Genomic DNA, 25064 nt, shown 5'->3' on the forward strand with positions numbered 1-25064 from the left:
CGTCTTTCTGCTTGCTGCTTTTTTTTTTTTTACCCATTTTAAGTAGTTGTACAAAGGGATTTCAGTTCAGATTATGAGTAAAGTGAATGCATCTTGTTCAGTGTCATGTCTTCCATAGTTCTCCCCTCTTGACAGTTCTTATATGACTAAGAAATAAATACAAGCTGTCAGTTCTCCCCCCCCCCCCGCCCTCCTCATCTATATTTTGGGTTCACTGAACAAAATTAAGCAGACATCACGATGCACATGACTTAGTCCATTCCTGATTCAAGTACTAGGGAAAACCAAGGAGGGCACCAATAATCTAGATAAAATTTAAATCTTCCAAGTTAGATACAGGAAAGTTGGGCTCAGAGATTAGGAGCGCACACACACAAAAGATTCAGTGAGGAAATTTTGATATGTAAAAAAGCAGGTTTTATAAATCATTGTATAATTTCACTAGGAAAAGTTTGTGAAATATATATGAAAGATATCAGAATAAGATGAAGTGGAAAATATTTGGAAAAACATTATTACATTGTTTAGAAAGTTAGTCAAGGAATGAATTTGGCTTAATGAGATCTCCAGAAATGCATAATAAAAAATCCATTACTGTCTACAAGTCTGATTAAAATAATGGTTTAAAAGTATACAGAGGTGGAGCCAGGTGCTGCTGGCTCACTGCCTGTAATCCTAGCTATTCAGAAAGCTGAGATCTGAGGATCACAGTTCCAAGCAGGAGAGTCTGTGAGACACTTATTCCCACTAAAAACTACCCAGAAAGCCAGAAGTAGAGCTCTGGCTCAAATGGTAGAGCACTACCCTTGAGCAAAAAGAAGCTCAGGCACAGTGCCCAGACCCTGAGTTGAAGCCCAGAACTGGTACCAAAAATAAAAAGTATACAGAAATGAGAAGAATGATCATAATGATCCTCTGCCAAAATGAAGATAAATTAGTGTAAGCATTTCATACGTTTATAGCTAGTTGAGAAGACCAAAGCTGCTGGTCTAGGAAAGAGCAAGAATTGGAAACAGCTTTTTCTCTTGAAAAACTTAGAACAGATTTTTTGTTGTTGTTAGAAATACATACACTTTAGCTAAAAAGACCTTGACTGCAGTTCAACTTTTTAAATATTCCTGTATCTTCCTTGCTTAAATCTCCCTTTTGTTTCCCAAGCAGGTAAGGCTTTGTGCTGGAAAAATGTTGTTTGATAAAAGAATAGATTGAAATTTGTCAGGTCTTGGGAGCTCTAAAAATATGTAAATAAATAAATTACAATATCAGTTTGCAAACTTGATCTTTTAAAATATTAAAATGCTAAAAATCTTGGATGAGAGTATTTAGTATTTGTTCTTAAAAAAATCTCATGATGGAGGAGGCTGTACTGAAAAGCGAAAACAAAACTTATATCAGGAAGTGTAGTCTATACTTTACTAGATTGGGTAAATTGTACCATCAGCTCTTGTGCATACAACCACTAGCATTTTTCATCTTACTCTTGTTTTTTGTTTATGTGGAAGACCATCCGCATCCAAGTTGGGATGGTTTTGCTTATTTAGAAGTAGAGGAAGTTCAGATATTCAGTTAGTTTCATGATAAAACAGTTTTTTACTTCACTGCTGTTTGGGGTTTGGTGGTAGCTAAGTGCCAAACTATGCTTCAGTCCTGCTTGTGTTCACAGGCAGCTCCCCACACTTTTATTTGGTGTTGTAGTATATATTTTGAAGGGTAGAAATTGAACTAAATTGTTTAACTTTTTGGCAAATCAAGTGAAAGATGATGTCTTGTTGAAATTTGGGGGATAATTTTGTGCTTTTGCATATAGCTTTGGATAATACTGCAGCTGTTTACTTCCAGGTTACCATGGCTACTTGATAAACAACTTTAGGGATGGAAAACTCCATAATCAATTTCCTTTTTCTTCAGAATTTTTACATTTCTTGTTTGTAGTAGAAATGAGATAATTTTGTACCATCTTGGTCTTTTGTTCTTGTTGGTTTTCATACATAAGAATGATTACATCTGATTTCCCTTAAATTGGTTAGTTATTTAAGATTGATTAACAAAGAGCTGAGTGCCAACTATGTAATCATGTAGATGAGACTGCTCCTTTGTTGAGAATTGTGCCAGAAAACACTGGATGAGAAAGTACACATTATGGTTTAAGATTGAGCTTGGCTGTTCAGCCATTTTGCTGGGTGGCTGGAGTTTAGGGTCTTTACTGAGTATTGTTAGCTTAAGGTATCTTTTTAATGTGAAGGAAATAGTTAAATATAAGATTGTAGTGTACCAATAAACCACTGTATTTGTTGGAAAGCACTTATACTCTTAGGATTATAGTATACCCAGATAATATCAGGTATCGTTTCAAACAACTATTCACATATTCAGACAACAGGTTAATGAGGGGGTAGCAATCTGGAGCTGTTTTTATATTGAGAACATTGTTTGGTACTTGGAGAACTGGCTGTGTAGATACTTTAAATAGCTCATGTTTACTCTTTGACACACGAAGCCAAATACAGTATCATGGAAATTGTTTCTACCAAGTTTTTCTTCGGTGTATACTTAAATCTTTCTTCATCTCCATACCTCATGACGCTGTGGTGGCTATATTGAAATGATCCGGTGATGTTGCCACAAATATATACCTAATATATATATATATATATATATATATTTTTTTTTGGGTCCAGTCGTGGGGCCTGAACTCTGGGCCTGGGCACTGTTCCTCAACTCTTCAGTTCAAGGCTAGCGCTCTACCACTTGAGCCACAGCGCCACTTCCGGCTTTTTTCTTATGTGGTGCTGAGGAATTGAACCTAGGGGCCTGAACTCTGGGCCTGGGCACTGTCCCTCAACTCTTCAGCTCAAGGCTAGTGCTCTACCACTTGAGCCACAGCGCCACTTCCGGCTTTTTTCTTTTTGCTTATGTGGTGCTGAGGAATTGAACCCAGGGCCTCAGGCTTGCAAGGCAAGCGCTCTACCACTGAGCCACCTTCCCAGCCCAATATACCTAATATATTTGACATATACATTAATTGATGAAATATACTTTCAGCATTACATTTTATAATTGATGTAAATGTGATGATACATAGCTCATTGCTAATATTGAACTTGGATTCTTGATCTTACTTAAAAGTTCCATGTGGACAGTAGATCAGATTTCTGAGCATTGGCTCTATTGATATTTGGAACTGGACATTATTTGTGGAAGGCTGTTCAGTACATTGTACGGTACTTGGCAGCACTGGCTGCTTCCTGCTAGATACTGGGAGCATCCTTCCTTCCCAGTGTGACAACCACAAATAATGTGACATTTACCAAGTATCCCCTAGTGGGCAAAATGGCCATCAGTGAGAACTGCTAATACAGATTTACTTGTCTTGACTTAGAAGTATGATTGTTGGGTAGCAGTATTTATTGTTTTATTGGTTGTGGGGCTTGAACTCTGAGCCTGAGCACTGTCCCTGAGCTTTTTAGCCCAAGGGAAGTACTCCACTACTTGAGCCACAGTGCCACTTCCAGTTTTCTGGTGGTTAATTGGAGATAAGAGTCTCACAGATTTTCCTGTTCGGGCTGGCTTTGCTCAGATCTCAGCCTCCTGAGTAGCTTGGATTATAGGCATGAGCCATTGGCACCTGGCTGGTAGCAGTATTTATTAAATGGCTATTGCAGAGTTAATGAATTTGTTCAAGAAGAGGGAAGAAAACAAAGGAGAAATAGAAAAGGGAATAGCCATGAAAAGTACTTGAAGGTTTTATAATGTGTAAATGCAAATAAAATTTTAAGTGGTAAATTCATAATACAGAATAAAGACTTGATAGGAACCTTGATGATTAGGACTTGTTGGAACTTTCAGGCATATGTGACACCAATGTGGGTGTTGTTTTTTTTTAATTTTTAAAAAGTGATCTTTAGTTGTACGAAGAGGTTCTTTTTTCTTGTAGAGTATATGTTCTTTATTTAAACTATATAAGTATCTTGATCAGTATATCTATATTTTAAATCCTCATTTGCTTATGTGATGGTAAACAGATGTGTTAGGCTGAAAAAGCAGGAAGAAAGAAACACATTAGTAGAGAGGAAAATAGATAAAATAGTAAAGGAGTTAAAGCAGTAAATTCTAAATTAAAACTTAGGAGTTTCAACTGTAAATAACCAAAGTTTTTCCAAGTCACAATGTAAGGAGAAATACTCTCACTGACAAAATATTGGCAAGAGATTTGGAAGCTTAAATTAGGATTATAGTATATCCAGGTTATAGTTATATCCAGGTAGATGATTAAATGACCTTGATAACGGGGAAGAATGGCAAGCCTGCAAGATCCATTAGAACCAGTAAAATTTGGTAACATTGTGCTTTGAAATGTGCAGAACTTTAATGATGGCTCTATGAAGATAAAATCTGAGAGGATTTTTTTTTGGGGGGTGGGGGGGTGGGAGGTGGGGGAGTGGAAGGGTTGGGGAGGAGGTTGTTGTGTGTATGCTTTGTTACACTGTGTTTGAATTAGAGCCCTTTTTTTTGGAGGGGGGGTGCTGGTCCTTGGTTTTGAACCCAGGACCTGGATACCGAGCTTTGTGCTCAAAGCTAGTGCTCTACCACTTGAGCTACAGTGCCACTTCTGGCTTTTTTGAATAGTTTATTTTTTAAGTAGTTTACTGGAGTCTCATGGGGACTTTTCTGCCTAGGCTGGTTTCAAACCTCCATCCTCAGATCTCAGCTTCCTGAGTAGCTAGGATTACAGGCGTGAACCATCAGTACCTGGCCTAGAAACAGATTCTTAAGCTTGAAAAAAATATCTAATTTGTTTCCGTGATTGTTTCCTTGTGTTAAAATACTATACTAATTAAAGTAGAAATCTTCTTTTGTTTTTTGTTTTTTTGTTTTTTTTTGGGTCCGGTCATGGGGCCTGAACTCTGGGCCTGAACGCTGAGCTCTTCAGCTCAAGGCTAGCGCTCTACCACTTGAGCCACAGCACCACTTCTGGCTTTTTCCTTTTCGCTTATGTGGTGCTGAGGAATCGAACCCAGGGCCTCTGGCATGCAAGGCAGGCGCTCTACCACTGAGCTACCTTCCCAGCCCCAGAAATCTTTTGAATCAAGCATTTTTTTCTGTTTTTTGTTATTGTTGTTGTTTGTACATCATCATAACATCAGCCTGCCCAGAAAAGATAGGTTGAATTCAGAGCAGCTGCTTATCAGAAGAGAAAAGTATGTGGCTAGAGAATCTTATCTCCTTAAAATTTAAATAAAAAAAAACTGTAGACACTTCACTGTTTTGTAGTATTTCTGGTTCATATACTTCTAGTGAACAGGTCTATAACTTAAAGCCTTAAGTGTTTCTGTATGCCTCTCAGGTATATGGTCAGTTTAGATTGAAGGATCTTGAAATGAGTCTTTTCCTCATAGTTGAGTCATTTTCATTTTGTCTGTTTGACTTTGCCCAGAAAAAAAATGAGGGAAACTGTGCTAACTCAAGAAGTTGGTGAAATATTTGGCTAATATAACTGTTCACTACCTGTGAATTTTTTTTAATCTCACTGTTTTTTTGGGTTATCTTTTGAAGCACTGTGGAATAATTTTAGTGTAATATAACATTAGAACAACTACACCTAGGTTATGTTTTATCTTGTAAAATAAACTCTGGCTATAGTGGACCACATTTGTTTCCCATTCTTTCCTTCTTCTTTTGAGCAGTTTCTCAAATTCTGTGTTCTACTTTTCAAGCAATTTTCCCTCTTCAACATTTTCTTTTTCTTTTTTAAAATTGTTATTATAAAGGTGATATACAGAAAGGTTACAGTTAAGTAATAAGTAATATTTTTAAATAAGTAATAGGTAATAAGCATATTTCTTTTTGGACAATGTCACCCTTTCCTTTGCTTTCACCCCCTCCTGTTCCTGCCCGCAGGTTTCATAGTTTATTTTCCATGTAGTGTCTATTGAGTACTATGCCTGCATTTCACTTGTTTCTTGATTGTAACAATCTAATGTATTTTATTTTCTTTGTTCCTTTGGTCGGTTGTGGGGCTTGAACTCTGGGCCTGGGTGCTATCTGCTATCCCTGAGCTCTTCAGCTCAAGGCTAGCACTCGAGCCACAGCGCCACTTCTGGTTTTTCTGGTGGTTAATTGGGGATAAGAGTCTCACGGACTTTCCTGAACTTTTCTGTCCAGGCTAGCTTTGAGCCGTGATCCTCAGATGTCAGCCTCCTGAGTAGCTAGAATTACAGGCATGAGCCACCGGTGCCCGGCTTAATGTTAGTATTTTCATGTCCTGTGAATGACAAATTTTTCTTTTTCTTCCTAGAAAGAATTGTAAAGTAAATCCATCAGAATGACACCTTCTCAGGTTACCTTTGAAATAAGAGGAACTCTTTTACCAGGTATTGTAAAACTTTACTTTAAAACAATTTTTAAAATTATATATTTTTCTTATCTGGGCTATTTTAAATATCAAATATTTATATTAGAATGGGTTTAAATTTTAGATGAGAGGAGCTGGGAATGTGGCTCAGTAGTAGAGAGTGCTTGCCTAGCATGTATGAAGCCCTGGGTTCTATTTCTACATAAGCAGAAAAAGCCAGAAATGAAGTTGTGGCTCCAGTGGTAGAGTGCTAGCCTTGAGCAAAAGCAGCTCAGGGTCAGTGCCCAAGCCCTGAGGTCAAGCCTCAGGACTGACAAAGAATAAATAAGTTAATAAATAAGTACATAAATAAATTTTAGATGAGAATATCTTTAGGTCTCATCTATCAGGAATGTGCTTAAAATATAGTAAACATGAGGGCAAAAAGAATCTCAAATAATATCGTATTGCTTTGTAATAAATCTATTTGATTTTGCCTAGAAAAAAATGAGGGAAACTGAGTTAGTTCAAGATGTTGGTGAAATATTTGACTAATATAACCATTCACTACTTGTGAATTTTTTTTAGTCTCACTGCTTTTTTTATGTTATCTTTTGAAGCACTGTGAACTAATTTTAGTGTAATACAACATTAGAATGGGTTATATATCACCTTGTGAAATAAACTCTGGCTATAGTGGGGCACATTTAGTTTCCCATTCCTTCCTTCTTTCTTTTGAGCAGTTTCTCCAGTTCTGTTTGCATCTGCTTATATCTGTGCCCACTTTCTCCCCTAACTCCCACATTCTACAAGGTAAGGGTCTCTGAAATGTTCAGGGTTTCTATTTTCTAATATCTTGTAGAGATTTTACAGGATTACTTGAATGATTTAATATGTGGATAGAATTTTATGAAAACAGATCTTGACCACCTGAGTAGCAAGAATTACAGGTAGCTAAGTCAGGGCCTTATCTTTATAATTTATGAGCCTAACACAGTGATAGACACAGACAAGGAATGTGGTAAACATGTTCAAAGAATAGGGCCTCATTCTATATATAATATTTTTGTTCTAGTGACCATCACAGAAGTTTTTATTTGTTTTGTTTCAGTTTTTGCAGGAGGAGGGGTTGGTAATGGTGAGATAGTCTTAATTATATAGCACAGGCTGGCCTTGAACTTATAACCACTTGCCTGACCTCCATAGTGATGTGATTACATGTGTATGCCACCATGCCTAGCTCCCCATTAAAGCAATTGCCAGAGGGGATGAAGGGGGAGTCTGTATATCTGTGTCCTTGTCTGTCCAAGTTCATATTTTTTTTTTTGGCCAAGTTCACATTCTTAACCAAGATAGGTTGGTACACTCTTCTAGATCCTCATTTTTAGGGCCAAGAATGTGTTCTTTAGTTAGCCTTCAAGTCCTTATAGTCTTTATAAACTAGGGCTAATTAAAGACAGGTCTGTTCTAGTAAAAAGATTCTTTTTTTCAGAAGTCCTGTTCATAGGGAAGCAGCAAGAAAGCCATTTACCAGGATGTTGTTAAGATGCAGAAAGCATACCTCTGATGCAAGTTTCATACTGTCCATTTGGGATGTTTTTTCAGAGTGAAAAGTAGAAATGCATCTTGAGCCAAATTAGAATTTGCACTCAATTTCATTGTCATGTACTTTGTGTATTTTAATTATATTAGTTCAGAATGTGGTGATATGTGTCAAGACCTTCAGAGTACAGAAAATTTAGCAAGTAAAGGTGGTTTTATTGGTGAAAAATGTTCAGGTGGAATGATAAGCCATTTTAGTAAGGAGTGCTATGTTTCTCATGAGTTGTTTTAGGGTATAAAAATTGCATTGTTAGCTGGGCTCAAGTGGCTCACACCTGTAAAGATGTGAAGATAGATGTTCAGAGCCATTCCAGGCAAGAGAATCCTTGAGATTCTTATCTCCAATTAACCACCAAAATGCTGAAGAGAAGCTGTGGCTTAAGTAGTAGAGTGCTATCTTTGAGCAAAAAGGCTCAACTCAGAGACAGCACCCAGGCCCTGAGTTCAAACCCTAGGATCAGTACTATTAGTATATCCTAATGATATTACTTTAGCTTTATAGCTACTATTTGAATTCTTGGAAAATCCTGTTTTTTTGGGGGGGGGTCCAGTCGTGGGGCCTGAACTCTGGGCCTGGGCCCTGTCCCTCAGCTCTTCAGCTCAAGGCTAGCGCTCTACCACTTGAGCCCTAGCGCCACTTCCAGTTTTTTTTTTCTTTTTGCTTATGTGGTGCTGAGGAATCGAACCCAGGGCCTCAGGCATGCAAGGCAAGCACTCTACCACTGAGCCACCTTCCCAGCCCCAAATACTGTTTTTTTGCTTGACTACTTTCATGCATTTAATGAATGGTTGCTGCTTTACACTGAAAACTGCCTTGAAGAGACTGTGGCCTGGTCATTCTGTTTCCTGAGAGCTCAATAGGTAATTGAAGAAATGAAGAAAAAAATTCCTATCTGGCCTTCCTCCTTCTGGCTTTGAGTTTGATGAGGTCAGTCAAGTTACTAGGCAGGTGCTAGTGTGATCCCTTGGTCAGCCCCAGATCACCATCAGTCTCTTCCCCTCTTCAATGAGATTCCAAAGTCAGTTGAACTATTGCAACTGACTGTTGTTTTTTTATTGCTTTCTGAAACTGAAGTGTGAGTAGGAAACAACTGATAAGGCTTTTCTTTAGGAGAAGTTTTTGCCATATGTGGAAGCTGTGATGCCTTGGGAAACTGGAATCCTCAAAATGCTGTGACTCTTCTTCCAGAGGATGAGACAGCTGAAAGGTAAGCTGAAAGGTGGCTTAGGAGTGAAGTTTTTCATATTTTTGTCATGAACTGTCAAAGTGCTGTAGTATAAGCATTCTTTTGTTTTGTGCTGCTCCTGGGGCTTGAATTCAGGGCCCTGGACACTTGAGCTTTTTTTTGCTTCAGGCTAGAACTCTACCTCTTGAGCCACAATTCCATTTCCAGCTTTGTTTTGGTGCTTAATTGGAGATAAGAGTCACAGATTTTCCTGCCCAGGCTGGCTTTGAACTGCAAGCCTCAGATTTCAGCCTCCTGAGTCGATAGGATTATAGGCATGAGCTACCAGTGCCCAGCTATAGTTATTCTTTTAGTTTAATTTAAAAAATTATTTTCTTGTTGGTATTATAAAGATGATATACAGAAGGTTTACAGTTATACAAGTCTGATCATGAGTACATTTCTTTTTGGACAATGTTACCCCTTCTCACTCTCTCCCAGTTTTTTCCCTCCCATTCCCCCACAAATTGTATAGTTCATTTTCAACATTGTGTCTAGTGAGTACCACTGCTGCATTTTAGTTTAATTTTTCTTTTGTTGTAGTAGAGTAGTACAAAATTCAGAATCTTACGCTTTACCATTTGAGCTACATCTCCAACCCTACTTTAATTTTTGCCATAGTTAATGTGTGTGTGAAACCCCCCCCCCCCCCCAGATTCCTCTGTTTCTCAATCACCATTTCTCAAATACTAAAAACTTTTGCCTTTTTTTTTTTTTTTGGTACTAAGTAGCAGGTGTAGATCATACTGAAAACAAAAGTTTATACGTTATCTTTGGGCTTTTAAGAATCTTTTTTTTTCTTTTTTTATTCTGGGATTTTTTTTTTAGGTGTTTCTGGGGATGGAGCCAACGGTCTCACACATGTTGAATAAGCACTCTGGCCTTCAGTAGATATTTTTGAAAAAAATTATTTTCACCTATAATTTCTTGAAATGTATGTTATAAAAAGGGCAGAGAGTAGAATACATACATCCTCAGATATAGCTAACTTCAGGAAAAGCATTCACCATCAGCACTCAAAGTTCAGTAGTAAACTTAGTATAGTTGCCGTGGACTACGGAAGGGAAAAGCTAGGTGTAACCTGGGGCAGATCTAATGACTCAGCCAGTTCATCTACAATTGAAAAGGTTAGGATACTATCAGTAGATGCCAACAGAGGTAGCACTTAACCACACACATACACATACATACACACACACACACACACATATCTGGGAGTGATTGTCCTAAATATAGTGATTATCCTACATATGACTACCCTAAACAATGTACCAATTCAGTTACTTAGATGCCCCTACCAGTTTAGGTGATTTCAAATGAAGTTTTCTTGTAGAGGAATGCTTCTGAACTGTGACTTATGGGCCAGTGCTGGTCTCCAAAAACCTGTAAGTTAGTGATAAGAGAAACAAAAATTTGGGAGCAAGCATTTAGTAGTGTTGATAGCAATTTGACATTGACAGAGCATGCATATATATATCATCTTTATTGCATATGTAGACCAGAATTATTGGTTGTAAGATGTCATGGATAAAGCAACCGAGCCATCAACCCAGTCTTTGATAGCAGATAGTTTGAGAAGTACTGATAGCAATGCCAAGGAAAACAACAGAGGAACATGAATCCATGCCATAATGTCAGCTAAGGGAAAGAAAATAAACACTTCACTTCTCAGTGATGTGAAACCTTGACAATAGGATGTTATTACTTTGCTAGTCTTCAGCTGTACTGGAGATGAACTCAGAGCCTTATGCTCACAGCTCATGCTCAACTACTTGAGCCATGCCTCCAGTTTTGGCTTTTTACTGGGTAATTAGTCTTAGATTTGTTGCCTAAGCTGGCTCCAAACCATTGTTCTCAGCCTCCTGAGTAGCTAGGATTATAAATGGGAATCACCAGTGCCTGGCCTCAGCTATTAGTAAAATATACACACATGTATTTTATATACATATATTTCCTAGACTGTCATAGTGAGATAACATCTATAACATTCCTCTCAAACAACTTTTATCCCCTGATTTTCATACAATGCACTCCTATCTGAAATAAAACCTCATTCTACATATAACTAGCACTTCATATGGAGAAAGCAAGCATTCTTCAAGAGAAAGTTTGCTTGTAAACAACATCCTTGTATGTTTTAAAATTGTGATTGAGATTTCATGTATTCTACCTGTACTTGTCTTGTTCAAACCTTTCTCAGCCCCCTACCAGCTCTCCTTGTGGTGTAGCTCCTGCTCTATTGGAATTTTCTTGCTTACAGATGGAAGAGTTGTATTGTTTCCTAATGAGGCTGAGGATATGGATCATTTGTGGTTTATTTGCTCTCTTTGTATATCTTTTGGTAGTTTGGGTGTCATTCAGTATCAGGCAGCTGCACTCAGGCACCTCACTACCTGTCTTTCCTGTTTTTTTCTTTTGGGGTGGGGAGATTTGATCAGATTATATTCAGCCCTGAATTCACTGAAGTTCTTGTCCATTTATTTTTTGACAGCTCTTTTTTTTCTTCCCATTCCATTTTTATTAGCTTAAGAACTGTTCATTCTTTGCTGTACTTCCTTAGAGAAGTTGCGTATAAATACTTTGCATTTTTCATCTCTTTTGTGATTATTATTGAGGGGAACACATTAGAACTTCGAAAAAATATTGGGACTATGGCTCAAGTGGCAGAGCATTTTTCTCTAGCTAGTGTGAAGCTCTGGTTTCAATCCTCAGTACCATAATAACTAGACAAACAAATGACCAACCAAAATCCCATATGCCTAGATTCTGCTTTAGTGAGTGAAGAGAGAAATTCCCCCTCTCCCCCCCCAACCCCAACTAATTCTGCGCACCTTTAGTTCTAGTTTTGCATACTCTGGATGACTTTGTGGATGACATAGTACTGGATTTTTATTGTTATTTTTTTGTCGGTCATGAGACTTGAACTGTGGGCCTGGGCACTGGCCTGTCCCTCAGCTCTTCAACTCAAGGTTAGCGCTCTACCATTTGAGCCACATTGCCACATTGGTTTTCTGGTCGTTTATTGGAAATAGAGAGTCTCACGGCCTTTCCTGCCCGGGCTGACTTTGAACCTCCAACCTCAGATCTCAGCCTCCTGAGTAGCTAGGATTACAGGTGTGAGCCACTGGTGTCCAGCTTGAATTTTCCTCTTTCCTTCCTTCCTTCCTTCCTTCCTTCTTTCCTTCCTTCCTTCCTTCCTTCCTTCCTTCCTTCCTTCCTTTCATTTTTTTTTTTTTGCCAGTCCTGGGGCTTGAACTCATGCCTGGGCACTGACCCTGAACTTCTTTTGCTGAAGTCTAGCACTACCACTTGAGCCACAGCACCACTTCTGGCCTTTTCTGTGTATGTGGTGCTGAGGAACTGAACGTAGAGCTTCATGCATGCTAAGCAAGCACCTTACCAATGAGCCACATTCCCAGATTTCTTATTTATTAACTTTTTACTATTTTTAGCAGAAATGAGTATGAGTCTAGAGTCCTATTTGAAAAAATGATTCTGAGGTTTATAAGAGAAAAATAGGAACATGTGGTAGGAATTTGCTGTCCCTGCCTTCTGTCAGTGAATTGTAACCAATCATATGCCTGTTAACAAGCTGTGAAGTTTTATCAAACTGTATATGAGTAGGTACCACTTGAGGCCATGAAAACCATCTCCAAAAGATAGACCTTGGACCATACATATGTTAATATTGACAGATTCATCTGAAGCTACCATCATGGCTGACATCTGGTTGTAGATATTTTTTAGGACCCAGGATTGAATCAGAGTGAATATGTTTTGGCAGAGTCAAGTAAAAAGTAGTGTTAACTATCTGGTACCATAAAAAAGTATTTGGAGCTTCTGGTTATTTGCTGAACTACTCAGGCTGAAGTAATGATTAGGTAATGGTCTGTGACTATCACTCTTAAACTTAAGTGCTCATCAGTCCACAAGAGGCTTGTTTAAATTTGTACAACTTGAGCCTATAACCCGAGTTTCCTTTTTTTTTTTTTTTTTGTGGTCGTGGGGTTTGAACTCAGGGAATAGGAACTGTCTCTAAGTTTTTGCTCAAGGCTAGTTATTGTTCTACCACTTGAACGACAGTGCCACTTCTGACTTTTTCTGAGAGATAAGAGTCTCACAGACTTTTTTTTTTTGGCCTGGGCTAACTTTGAACAGTGATCCTCAGATCTCAGCCCTCAGCTAGAATTACAGGTGTGAGCCACGAACACCTAGAAACCTTCAGGGTTTCTAAACAGGTAGGACTAGGTGGATCCTGAGCGTCTGCATTTTCTTTCTTTCTTCTAAAAAGAAAGGGGTTACAGTTAGGTAAGTCAAATAATGAGTACATTTCTTTTTGGACAGTGCCACCATTTTCCTCACTCTCTGCTAGTTCTTTCCTGCTGTCTCCCCCAACAAGTTGTATAGTTCATTTTCAACATAGTATCTGGTGAGGACCACTGCTGTATTTGTGCACCTTTGGAAAACCTGAATTTTCAACATGATACTGGTGATCTCAAGACCATACTTTGAATATCATTGTCCTATCTTTTGAAATTAAAAATCAATTAAAAGCATGATTTCAGTGCATTTTTTTCATCTTGATGCAAGCTGTTGAGCCAAAGCATTCATTTCTATTAGAATAGCATAGTTACTCTATGTCAGAGAAGACATTGAATTGAAAAAAGTTACAGATACTGATTGGTTGGCGGGGAGAATAGCCAGCATCTGAGCAACACTGTTAAAGAATAGAGGCATCAGAGTGTAACTTGCCCTCAGTGTTCACTCCTTATTTGTGACCTAGAGGCCTTGTTCCCAAAAGCCTTTTAGTAACCATGTAACTTCCTAGCAGGGTGGGAAGTCTGGAAGATTCTGACATAGGCCTCTACCTTTGCAGTATTTGGATTACTTTGTGTGGCTCTATGTATAGCTGGTTCCTCTTCATCATTTAGGTCTCAGCTCAGACAGTTCTTCCTCACTCAGGCCTGGGCTCCAACACCTCTTCTGACACTTGCAAGGTATCATGCTTGCATATTTGTCTGCCCACATGGAAGAGAGAGTATGTAAATATGGGGCTCATTCCTACTCCTTCCTATCCTCCTTCCTACTGCCTATTGTAGAGTAAGCCTGAAGTAACATTATGATAGGAAAATGTTGAGTGGTTGGTCACAGACTATTTGGGAAGTTATGAATTGTGAAGTCTTTATACACGTTAGTTTTGTACTGATGCTATTGCTTTTGGCTTTTCCTCCCTAACAGCATGTTATGGAAAGCATCTGTTGAACTCAATAGAGGAGTATCAGTTCAGTATCGCTACTTCAAAGGGTGCTTTTTAGAACCAAAGGTATGTTGTCTTTATCTAGATTCCAATTTGCTTAGTACTTTCAAAAACAACCAACTTAAATTTGAAAACATAAAATTAAATGAATATCTTTTGGTCAAGTAAGGAAAAGAACTCTCAATAATATTTTAGTAACAAAACCAAGTAAGTAGCTACTTCAGAGGCAAAAATATATCTGCCGTGAAGTTTTCTAAAGACTGATAGTAAGTATGTTCTGCAATATCTTTTAAAACACAAAATTGCTTTTAATCCTATGTGGTGTAAGTACATTATAAGTCTATATCCAGCTTTAAATGAGTTTTTAAAAATTAATTTTGTAGCAGCCAAGAATTTAGTGACTACTGCTTAATTCCTATCACAAATGAACTAATGAAATGATTTCTTTTAGAGTTCTTAATACATGGTTTTGATTGGCCAGGATCTTTTCTAAAGGCTTTTGGAATATCTATTCTCAGTCTCCCTGCTCACAGCAACTTACTGTTTTGGGATTTTTTTTTCATTTTTGGTAAAGGAAAAAAAAGTTGATTTTTCCTCTTAATCTACAGATAATTTATATGCTGAATGGGTTCTTTTCCTTCAGATTTTTACATTTGGCACACTTGGGCTGCATATGACTAAAGATTTAGGCAGAGCTTTAGGAAATGAAACATGAATTAGATCTTTGTAAAAGATGTATTTCCCTTGGGAGTCCTAGAATACTTTTGTTATTTGTGAAAAATGTAAGCAGCCACTTTTAGTTACCTCCTTCTCTTAGCAACCATTATAAAAGAAAAAAGAAAAAAAAACCTAACAAACCTACTTCAGCTGTCTTTTGCACCTATTACTTTTTATTTCAAGAATATTTTGTAAAAACTCAATAAATGAACTTAAATTACATTATAGTTGATCATCATGTTGGCTTATCTTGACATTAGTCTTACTTTAACAACCTAAGAAAGTAGCATCTATAATTATTTGGCACAGGGTGTATATATCTTGATAAAGATCAGTGTCAATGGAAGAATTGTGTGTATATATACACACATTGGTCATAACACTCGTGGCACTCAAAGATTGAGAATTCTGGTTTATGAAACTTCTGTATTGTTTAAAATCCACCAAATCTTACATAAGAAGGGGAATTTGGGCAAGAAAAATTAAGGGTCCTTTCAGCACAGTTAAGTAAGACTATTGTCAACATAGGTCAAATTAAGCCAAACCTGTAGTATTTTTCCTCTTCATTGAAAATGTAACCAAAAGCAGCAAATCAGTCTAAAATGCCTTTTGGAAAAATTGGCAAGAAGTCTGCCTAGTAGTAAACAAGTTTTTCCGCTTGTAATACTTGCAAAAGTTTACAGTATGTGTTGGTGAGTGTGTTTCTTTAAGTAGGTGCTTGCTCTGTATCGTGTACACATGTACCGTGTGATGCAGGGGCTGCTACGGTAAGTATGTTTTTCATGGAATAGAGTAAATAGCTAAAAAGCTCATGCATATGGCTCGGAGTTTTCCACATCCCAGCTTAGAATGACACTTAACATCTAAAAGTTGGTGGCCCTTTTTAAAAATGAAACATTTTTATTAGGAACAGTATGAAATTTTGTTTCAGTTATGCATTGTTAATTGATAGAAATAATGTACAAATAATCTTAAATCACAAAATGATAAGAATTCATGGAGTATGTTAAAGTGAGAGGGAAGCAAAGTAATGACAGAGGCACTAAAATCCTTAACAGGAGGTAAGAATTTTATTAATTCAAAGGTTTGAGGAGGTAGCCTAAGCAGGATTTTTAGAAATCTATACTAAATACCTTGTGATTATATTTTGGGCAAGTTACATTATCATTAAGATTTCAATTTCTTCATCTATAAGGAACTTAAACTATATTAGGGCTCTTTCATTACTAAAATTTTTATCATGAGCAAATGATATTCTACCATTTATATTTTTTCTCCTACCACTTGGCTTTTTTCTGGCATATTCTTTTAGTTAAATCCTGAAATCCTTTCTCAGTTTTCCTCATGGTTTTTTGTTTCTTTTGGAGTGGTACAGGAGATTGAATTTAGGCTTATGCTTGGTAGGTAACAACTCTTTTCTCTTTGAGAAATTTAAGTAAAGCATTAGTAATATACTGAGTTTTAAAGTAATTTTAGGCCTGAAGATATAGCTTAAGGGTTGGCAGAGTGCTTGCCTAGTGTGTGCACAGTCCTGGGTTTGATCTGCAATGTTGCTGGAGAAGTTGGGGTGTGGAGGGGCAGGCAGTGGAAGGGAAAGGCAGATGATGCACACTTAAAATCCTAGCACTGAGAAGGCTAAGACAAGACAATCATTAGCTCAAAGATAGTCTGGGACTACCTAGCAATACTGTCAGAAAAAAACAACACCAACAGTAACAATAATAATAACTTTTACAGGAGACAAGACATACTATTTATTAACTTATTTAAACATAGCAAAAAATAAGGTAGTATATATTGCTAGAATAAAAATATTAGAATTAGTGTATAGATAGTCTGAGTTCATTAAAATCACATCAAAGACACTTTTAGAATTATTTGAACTTGGGCTGGGAAGGTGGCTCAGTGGTAGAGCGCTTGCTTTGCATGCCTGAGGCCCTGGGTTCGATTCCTCAGCACCACATAAGCAAAAAGAAAAAATCTGGAAGTGGCACTGTAGCTCAAATGGTAGAGCAATAGCCTTGAGCTGAAGAGCTGAGGGACAGTGCCCAGGCCCAGAGTTCAGGCCCCACGACCAGATCCAAAAAAAAATAAAAAAAAAAAAAGAATTATTTGAACTTTAAAAAGAATCATTTATGCATTTTCAATAATGTCTACCTTGTGGCTGGAAGTAGAAATGCTTTTCATAATGAAATGTTAGGTGATTATTAGTTACATTTTTTGAAAAATTTCTTGATTTTTGTGAAAATAGACCTTTAATTTTCAGTAATATATCTGATTTATTCGTGGTGCTAACATTCATTCATAATTAGATTCATAATTTGTAATCAAATTCTTATTTTGAGCATAATGTTCCTTTGTTTTCCTTTAAAACTTTGAACAAAAGAATAAATCATCTGGTAGAGGCAGATAATTTTCATTTTCTTCATTTTGAAGAATTATTTTGGTTTCTTACTATAGCAAAGTTTTCCTGGATGCTAAATGGTTTCAGTTGTTAATTTGAAATTTAAACTTTAGTGATATATATTCACTCTTCTTCCTTTATTTTGAATCATGACTAGGTGATTATTTTTCTTGGTCATATAGGAAAAATGATTAACACTGGTGCCAGATGCTGATGGTTCACATCTAATCCTAGCTATTCAGGAGGCTGAATTCTGAGGATTGAGGTTCAAAACCAGATAGAGCAGAAAAGATTGAGACTTTTTTTGAGGGGGGGGAGGGGGCGGGCACATGATAGTGTTTGAATTCAGGGCTGGGGCATTATCCATAAGCTCTTTTTGCTTAAGGTTAGAGCTCTACCACTTTGAGTCACAACATCACTTCCAGTTTTCTGGTGGTTAATTGGAGATAAGAGTCTATGGACTTTACTGCTCAGGCTGGCAGTACACCATGATTTAAACCATGATTCTCAGATCTCAGCCTCCTCAGTAGTTAGAATTACAGGTTCAGCCACCAGTGCCTGGCTTTGTGAGAGTCTTTACCTCCAGTTAACTATCAAAAAGCTAGAAGTGGAGGTGTGATTCAAGTGGTGGAGTGCCAAAGGCCAAGCTAGAATGCAAGGCCTTGAATTCAAGCCCTCTTATAGGCAGGCACACACACATACATACATTTGGCCCCGAAGTTTAAAATTTCTTAGTCCCTTTTACATGCAGTTTGTTTTTAGAATTGTTCAAAGAAGACAATGAGTTAAAAAGTCTTAAGTTTGTCTGTGAATACTGATAATACTTTCTGATAATTTTGCTTGCTAGTGTGTTAAAAAGCAAAACCCTGGTCTTCATATTGAATAACCTTTTATTTCCATTAGTGCTTAACATGTAATATCCCTAATTACAGTAACAGTTAAGTTTTTTTTTGCAAAAACAATTTTTTTTGTTGGTTTGCATGTTTAAAAATAGTTTTAGTCATCTGACTTTCTTTTCCCCCAGTAGTGGAGGGAGACAGGTTTTGCCATAAAATGTAGCTCAGGCCAGCCTCAAACTTATGATCCTCTTGTCTCTGCCTCTTGAGTGCTAGGGTTATAGATGTCTACCATCACACCTGCCTTAGTCATCTGATTTTATATATGTTAAATTGTAAAATAATTCCTATCAGTATTGTTAGTTGAATATTCTCTTGAATTAATTGTTATTTCTCCAAAGATTAATATTCCAAAAGGCTTAAAATTGTCACATCCTCTTACAAAATATAATTATTCTAAGATTGAGGGGAATGAGTTATCATACTAGAAAGCAGTGCATGTATCAGAGTCATCACCAAGATAACTGAATTTTCTTTTTTTTTTTTTTTTTGTTGGTTGTGGGCTTGGGCGCTCTCCCTCAGCTCTTCAGCTCAAGGCTAGCGTTCTACCACTTGAGCCACAGTACCACTTCTGGTTTTCTGGTGGTTTATTAGAGATAAGAGTTTCACAGACTTTCCTGCCTACGCTGGCCTTGATCTGTGATCCTCAGACCGCATCCTCCTGAGTAGCTAGGATTACAGGCATGAGCCACTGGTGCCCAGCACTGAATTTGTTTTTAAAAGAACTTCAGTAAAGTAAACTTTAAGGTTGCCCTCTAAAGTTTAATAAAATTATCATAATCATAATTTAGGAATTTCAATGTATTTTACAGCTAGAGTTTTTTCCTCTTTTTTTTATATTCTGTATACCAACCAACATGGTTTTGTTGTGTGAATGTTAATGTACAGTTGCAAGTCATCTGTTGACATGTCCTTTGACTGCTCCTCACTCTATTCAAGTCAAGGTGATCTTATGATATAGATAGTGAGTTTGTTACTAAAATATGAGTGGGGATTTGAAATACTTATTATAATGTTTATATCAAATATGACTGCTCTTACATAATAGATGGTACAGTGAATTCTTTATGAAGTTTCCCTGAAACTTGATTTTAAACAAAGCAAAATCCTCTCCTTTTCACCTACTTTTTGAAAAATTTCTGTCAATATTTTCTGTTCATAGGCCTTATCAATCACCTTTGCTTAGTACTTTTTATAAATCTGTCTAGAGAAGAGGATTGGGTTCAGGGGTGCCTGAGAGGTATGAGAGGGGTACAGAAAAGATGTAGGTTCATTCTGTGTTGCTGAGAAACATTGTACTTTCTGTATACATTGCATCTTGTGAAGATTAGAAAAATCAGCTATTAAAAAAGCATTTAAAAAATAGGTCAAGGAAGAAGTGATAAAAAATCTAGCAAATCTAAGATTAAATGTACATTCTCTTCTCTTAAGGTAGTGGTAATATATTCTAAGATGAGAAATTTGAAATATTTCTTTTTAAAAATTGACTTAATCTGGGTCTGGGAAGGTGGCCCAGTGGTAGAGCGCTTGCCTTGCATGCCTGAGGCTCTGGGTTCGATTCCTCAGCACCACATAAGCAAAAAGAATAAAGCCGGAAGTGGCACTGTGGCTCAAGTGGTAGAGCGCTAGCCTTGAGCTGAAGAGCTGAGGGACAGCGCCCAGGCCCAGAGTTTAGGCTCCATGACCGGACCCCCCCCAAAAAATTGACTTAATCTAATCAATTTATAAGTGAACCCTAGACAAGGAGATATTTGGGTATAGGAAAAGGATGTTTCATTTAGTATGGCATAATAAATTATTTGAATGCATATCAATGCTATTGTATTTAAGCCTCAGAAAGCTTTGAAATTTTGTAGAAAAATTTAAGTTGTGATAGAATTGAATTTTGCCTCATGTGGCTGATGTGTTACATACTTGTTGGCATCTAGTATACTTATGAAATTAATATTAAAACTCAGAAATATGTATGAGAGTATTGGATGCCATCTAAAGATGTGCTGTAGTTATACAGAAGCTTACATATTCCAGGATATTTAGGTGTGTATAAATTTTTTCTTTGTGCTTTGCTTTATTAAATTTCTCCAGAGAACATGTAAAGAAATTATAATACCTTAGTTAGCAATTTAAAAATGTATCTTAAATTATGTATTTAAGGACTTTGCTTTGGTCAAATTTCTTTAATCAAATAAAAGAACACGTTTAGACTGCAGTCTTTTAAGTATATTTAGAGAATTATGGTAGGTAGTTCAGTTAATTCTTGTTTTAAAATTATGTTGTCAGCAACACCTACAACTTTTTTTTTTTTTTAGTAAGGAAACTTGGTAACGACAGATAACATTAGGAAATGTCGCACTGTATGAATTTGTAAACTGAAAGGCCAAATATTCAAACTGGATGGTCCTTTTTTTTTTTTAAATCATACTTGTTCTTCAAGTTTAGCATCCTTTCTTTTAGGATTTCCTGTGCTCTTCAAAACCTTACTATGATAAAAGAAATCTGATATTATTCTTATTTTCCCTTTAGTATTCTTAAGTAAGAAAAACTTTGTAATACCTTTTAATTTCTGAAGTAATTTGTGACATTGATCTTCAAGTACTTGCTTGCTTCTGCTATTCCTAGTACTATAGACTTGTTAGGCTTTTTCTAAGTGTGGAGAGACTTTCTTAAAAAGAGTGGGTACAACTTTATCTGGTAATACCCCTTTGACTGCTGACTTGCCAAAGTACATTCAGTGCTATCATTTCTCTGAAAAAAACTGAGTATTGTAGGTAGATTTGCAATGGAGTTTAAGAGTTTTTGTGTGCCAGCTCATCTCACTTTTCTTTACTGACTCACATTTTCTTCCAGCAATACCATCATGTTTTATGACTTGGGTACATTTCTGATTTGGGGCCTATAGTATCAATAATTAGCAAGTCAAATCTCTTGGTCTATTATTTAGTATAAGACTTAGGCTACAAACATCTATTGGAGTCATGGGTAGAAAATAAGATACAAGAAATTATTGCAGACATTTAACTTTTAAATTGCAGACTATCGGTGGTCCATGTCAAGTCATAGTTCACAAGTGGGAGACTCATCTACAACCACGATCAATAACCCCTTTAGGTATGGGCATTAACTGCATCTGTTTGAGGCATATGCGTAAAGTTACTAATGCTGCTCAGTGGCTTAGTGGGATTGAGTAAATTTTTATTCTAAAGTTTAAAGGCAATGCATTGCCAGTACTACAAATTTCACTTGCATTTCATGGATCTGACTTTCAAAACTAAACAGTTCTTAATTGCCTTTCTTTATAAACCTTTTTAGAAATGCTTGCTTATTTTTATTTTGGGGGTTAGATTAATTTACAATGAAATACTCATTTTCAGTGGATGTAGTTAGAAAGATTATAAGATAACATTCTTTCTTGACTGAGCATTCATGGCTATGATTTCCTTCTCAAATGTAGAGAACATTTGAGGACATAATTAATCCTAAACTAAAACTCTTACTATTTAGCTTTGGGTAGTAATAGAGTAAATTATCTTACTTTTTTTTATTAAGTAGTTCCCTAAGTACTGTTTTTATTTTAAAACTAGTAAACTTAAATTTCCTTGTTCTATTTGACATTCTTCCTAATTCATTTAATTCCTTCCTGACTAGCTATAATTCACACCTTTTTTTCGATGTTTTGTTTTTGGTGCCAATACTGGGGCTTAAACTCAGGGGCTGGGCACTGTCCCTCAGTTTTTTTACTCAAGACTAGTGCTCTATCTCTTGAGGCACATGTCCACTTCCACATTCAAATTTAAAGAAGTTTTTTTTTGTTTTTGTGGTTTTTTTTTAGTTGTATCTAAAAATGGCAATTTTCCTTTAATTTCTTTTTTTTTCTTTTTTTGTTAGTATGTGTGTGTATGTTGGTCCTGGGGCTTGAATGCAGGGCTTGGGTGCTGTCCTGAGCTTTTTGGCTCAAGATTAGCTCTCCACCTCTTGAGCCATAGCTCCACTTCTGGGTTTTTTGGCGGTTAATTGGAGATATGTCTCAGACTTTCCTGCCTGGGCTGGCTTTGAACCATTACCCTCATATCTCAGCCTCCTGAGTAGTTAGGATTACAGGCGTGAGCCACTGGTGCCTGATCATATTTTTGAATTTCCCCTTCCTGATTGAAAATAGAATTTTTAGTTTATTTATATACATTAAATCCCTACTTGTATTCATCTATTAATTGACTCAGTGCTGAAAAATACATATTTTAGTTCTTAGGATAAGTTAAAATTTGAAAATAATAGTTGACTTGCCTAATTAGTAGCTTAGATTAGAAACAGTGGAAGTTTCTGCTTTACTCTGTATCAAGAACACATTTTATTGAAATAGATGTCTCATTCCACCTTCTATTGGATTTTCTTTGTATATGTTTTAATGCATTTTTATAGTATACATAGAATTTTATGGGAGTGTACTTAGAACAAAATAGTCCCATCCTGAGGTTGGAATTTAATAGATGTTAAACATTTTATAAAAGAAATTATAATGTAAAGCATATTGTAGTTAATATATTCTTGTATTGTGAGAATTTGAATTATTTTATTTCTGTTCTTTAGAATGAAATTTATTTTATATTTTTTAGAATGTAACTGTTAAACTTAAAGCCTTATATAATCCATCCCAGAGAGTCTTTATTAACAACTATGAAAACATCTGGACATTTCAGTCTTGTTTAAAACTAAGCTGCAAAGAATACTAGAAGGAAAGCTAATTAGTGTATTACTTAGGGATGGGCTTTGCAGCTTTTCTCACTTAATTGAACTGATAGGGAATATGGTAGCACTTATTCTTTGATTGCTAGCTCCTCACAGCTCTGTGTGTACAGGTAAGTTTATCTTGTTTATAGAGCTTTTATCCAGCTATAAAGAGTAGTTGAGGGTGAGGACAATCACATGTTAGATAAGTTCAGGATTGCACTACAAAAGAATAAGCATTTTAATTGTGCCAAGAGATTTGCATGGAGTTACCATTGTCCAGCAGCTTGTTAGTCTCCAACATTGGTGGGTGTAAAACATGGTCCCTCTCCCAGTGCCTCAAGAGTATGTCTCTGAGGAGTTCTTTCTCTTCCTTACACTATGAAAAGTCACCAAAAATTGTAAACTGTACTGCTTGCTAGCATCTTCAAATGGGAATTCTTCAGTAAGGGCTACAATAAATATGCTTATTCACTTAAGCTGCTTAAAGATTTAATATTTGAACATTCCTTAAAGTGAGTAATTTCTTGATTATTTATTATTTTTGCCTCATGAATTTTAACTAGAGTTCCTATTTTCCTTGAATTCTAGAAAGCGAAATTATTATTGATGATGGACAATTTGGAATTCACAGTAAGTAACACTGCTTTGAAAATGTAATTCTTAAAGCTTTAAATATTTATTTTTGATGTTTAGATATATGTTTATATAATTCAAAAGGAGTTTTCTTCTTTTCTCTTCTTTTTGTGCTGGAGTTTAAACTCAGGGCTCGAGTGTAGCCCCTTAGCTGTGGTGCTCAGGGCTAACACTCGACCACTTGAGCTACAGCGTCACCTCTGGTTTTTTGTTGATTAACTGGAGATAAGAATCTCATTGACTTTCCTGTCTATGTTGGCTTTGAACTATGATCTTTAGATCTTTGCCTCTTGTGTAGCTAGGATTAAAGGCATGAGCCATTGGTGCCCAACTCAGTACTATGCTTTTTTAAGGATGTAGAAATGCTAATTATCTGGACTAAATTATTATACATGTACTGTTCCCATAAATAAGCACAAATATTAAAAATAATGTGAGAGTTTTTAAAGTTATATACTTGGCTATTTTATAGTTGTCTTTGAAAACAACTTTATTTTATATATTTTATAATAAAGTTGTCTTTATTAATGGTTCTAAACATTTAGTGAAATATTACCATTAGACTAAATTCCTACATTTTGTATTTGTTTATGCACTTATGGTATAGCCAAATGTTCAAATGGTTCTGGCAAAGTCTTTAAAAATTAGCTGTGGCTCATGCCTTTTATCCTAGCTTCTTTTAAGGAAGCTGGGAGGTGAGTATTAAGAGTGTGAAGCCAGACTAGGCAGACAAATTCTCAGAATTCATATTTTCTTCAGCAATTGAAATTCTTAGTGTACCAGGGTTACCATGCTAACTTGCATTCTCATTTTAGACACCTTAGGAACCAAAAGGTGAAGGGAGGGTTGGTGGAATATGTGCTTATACTAACTCTGAACCACAGATAAATTGCTGATAACCAATGTGCTCTCTTGTCAAGCTCAGGAAGGAATAAAGCCTGAATGTTTGGTTGTGATTTTACTGTGTACATATGCTTATATATATCAGTAACATACATGATTTGGCAGTATTTAAGGCACCAAACTTTTCCTTGATTTCATTTTGAACTGTTAACATCAAAATAAGGTCTACTTGAATAAATTGAGTATTTAAAAAAAAAATTTTTTTTTTTTTGGTCCGGTCGTGGGGCTTGAACTCTGGGCCTGGGCACTGTCCCTCAACTCTTCAGCTCAAGGCTAGCGCCCTACCACTTGAGCCACAGCGCCACTTCCGGCTTTTTTCTTTTTGCTTATGTGGTGCTGAGGAATCGAACCCAGGGCCTCGAGCATGCAA

The 25064-nt window shown here is 36.5% G+C and overlaps 1 protein-coding gene across 4 annotated transcripts in view; it reads left to right on the forward strand.

Moving 5' to 3' along the window:
- Positions 1–25064, forward strand: part of Gpcpd1 (glycerophosphocholine phosphodiesterase 1) — a 53854-nt gene that overhangs the window by 1186 nt on the left and 27604 nt on the right. The window contains exons 2-6 of one of the 4 annotated variants that reach the window (XM_013010889.1): positions 6296–6371; positions 9045–9141; positions 14398–14482; positions 21466–21541; positions 23747–23788. In XM_013010889.1, the coding sequence (XP_012866343.1) occupies positions 6323–6371; positions 9045–9141; positions 14398–14482; positions 21466–21541; positions 23747–23788 (349 nt within the window). In that variant the 5' untranslated portion in view covers positions 6296–6322. Of the gene's footprint in view, positions 1–6293; positions 6372–9044; positions 9142–14397; positions 14483–21465; positions 21542–23746; positions 23789–25064 lie in introns of those variants that run through there. The other 3 variants (XM_013010890.1, XM_013010891.1, XM_013010892.1) reach the window with 3 other exon arrangements.

Source organism: Dipodomys ordii, unplaced genomic scaffold (genome assembly GCF_000151885.1).
Source record: "Dipodomys ordii isolate 6190 unplaced genomic scaffold, Dord_2.0 Scaffold13, whole genome shotgun sequence".
In the NCBI taxonomy this organism is placed as follows: Eukaryota; Metazoa; Chordata; class Mammalia; order Rodentia; family Heteromyidae; genus Dipodomys; species Dipodomys ordii.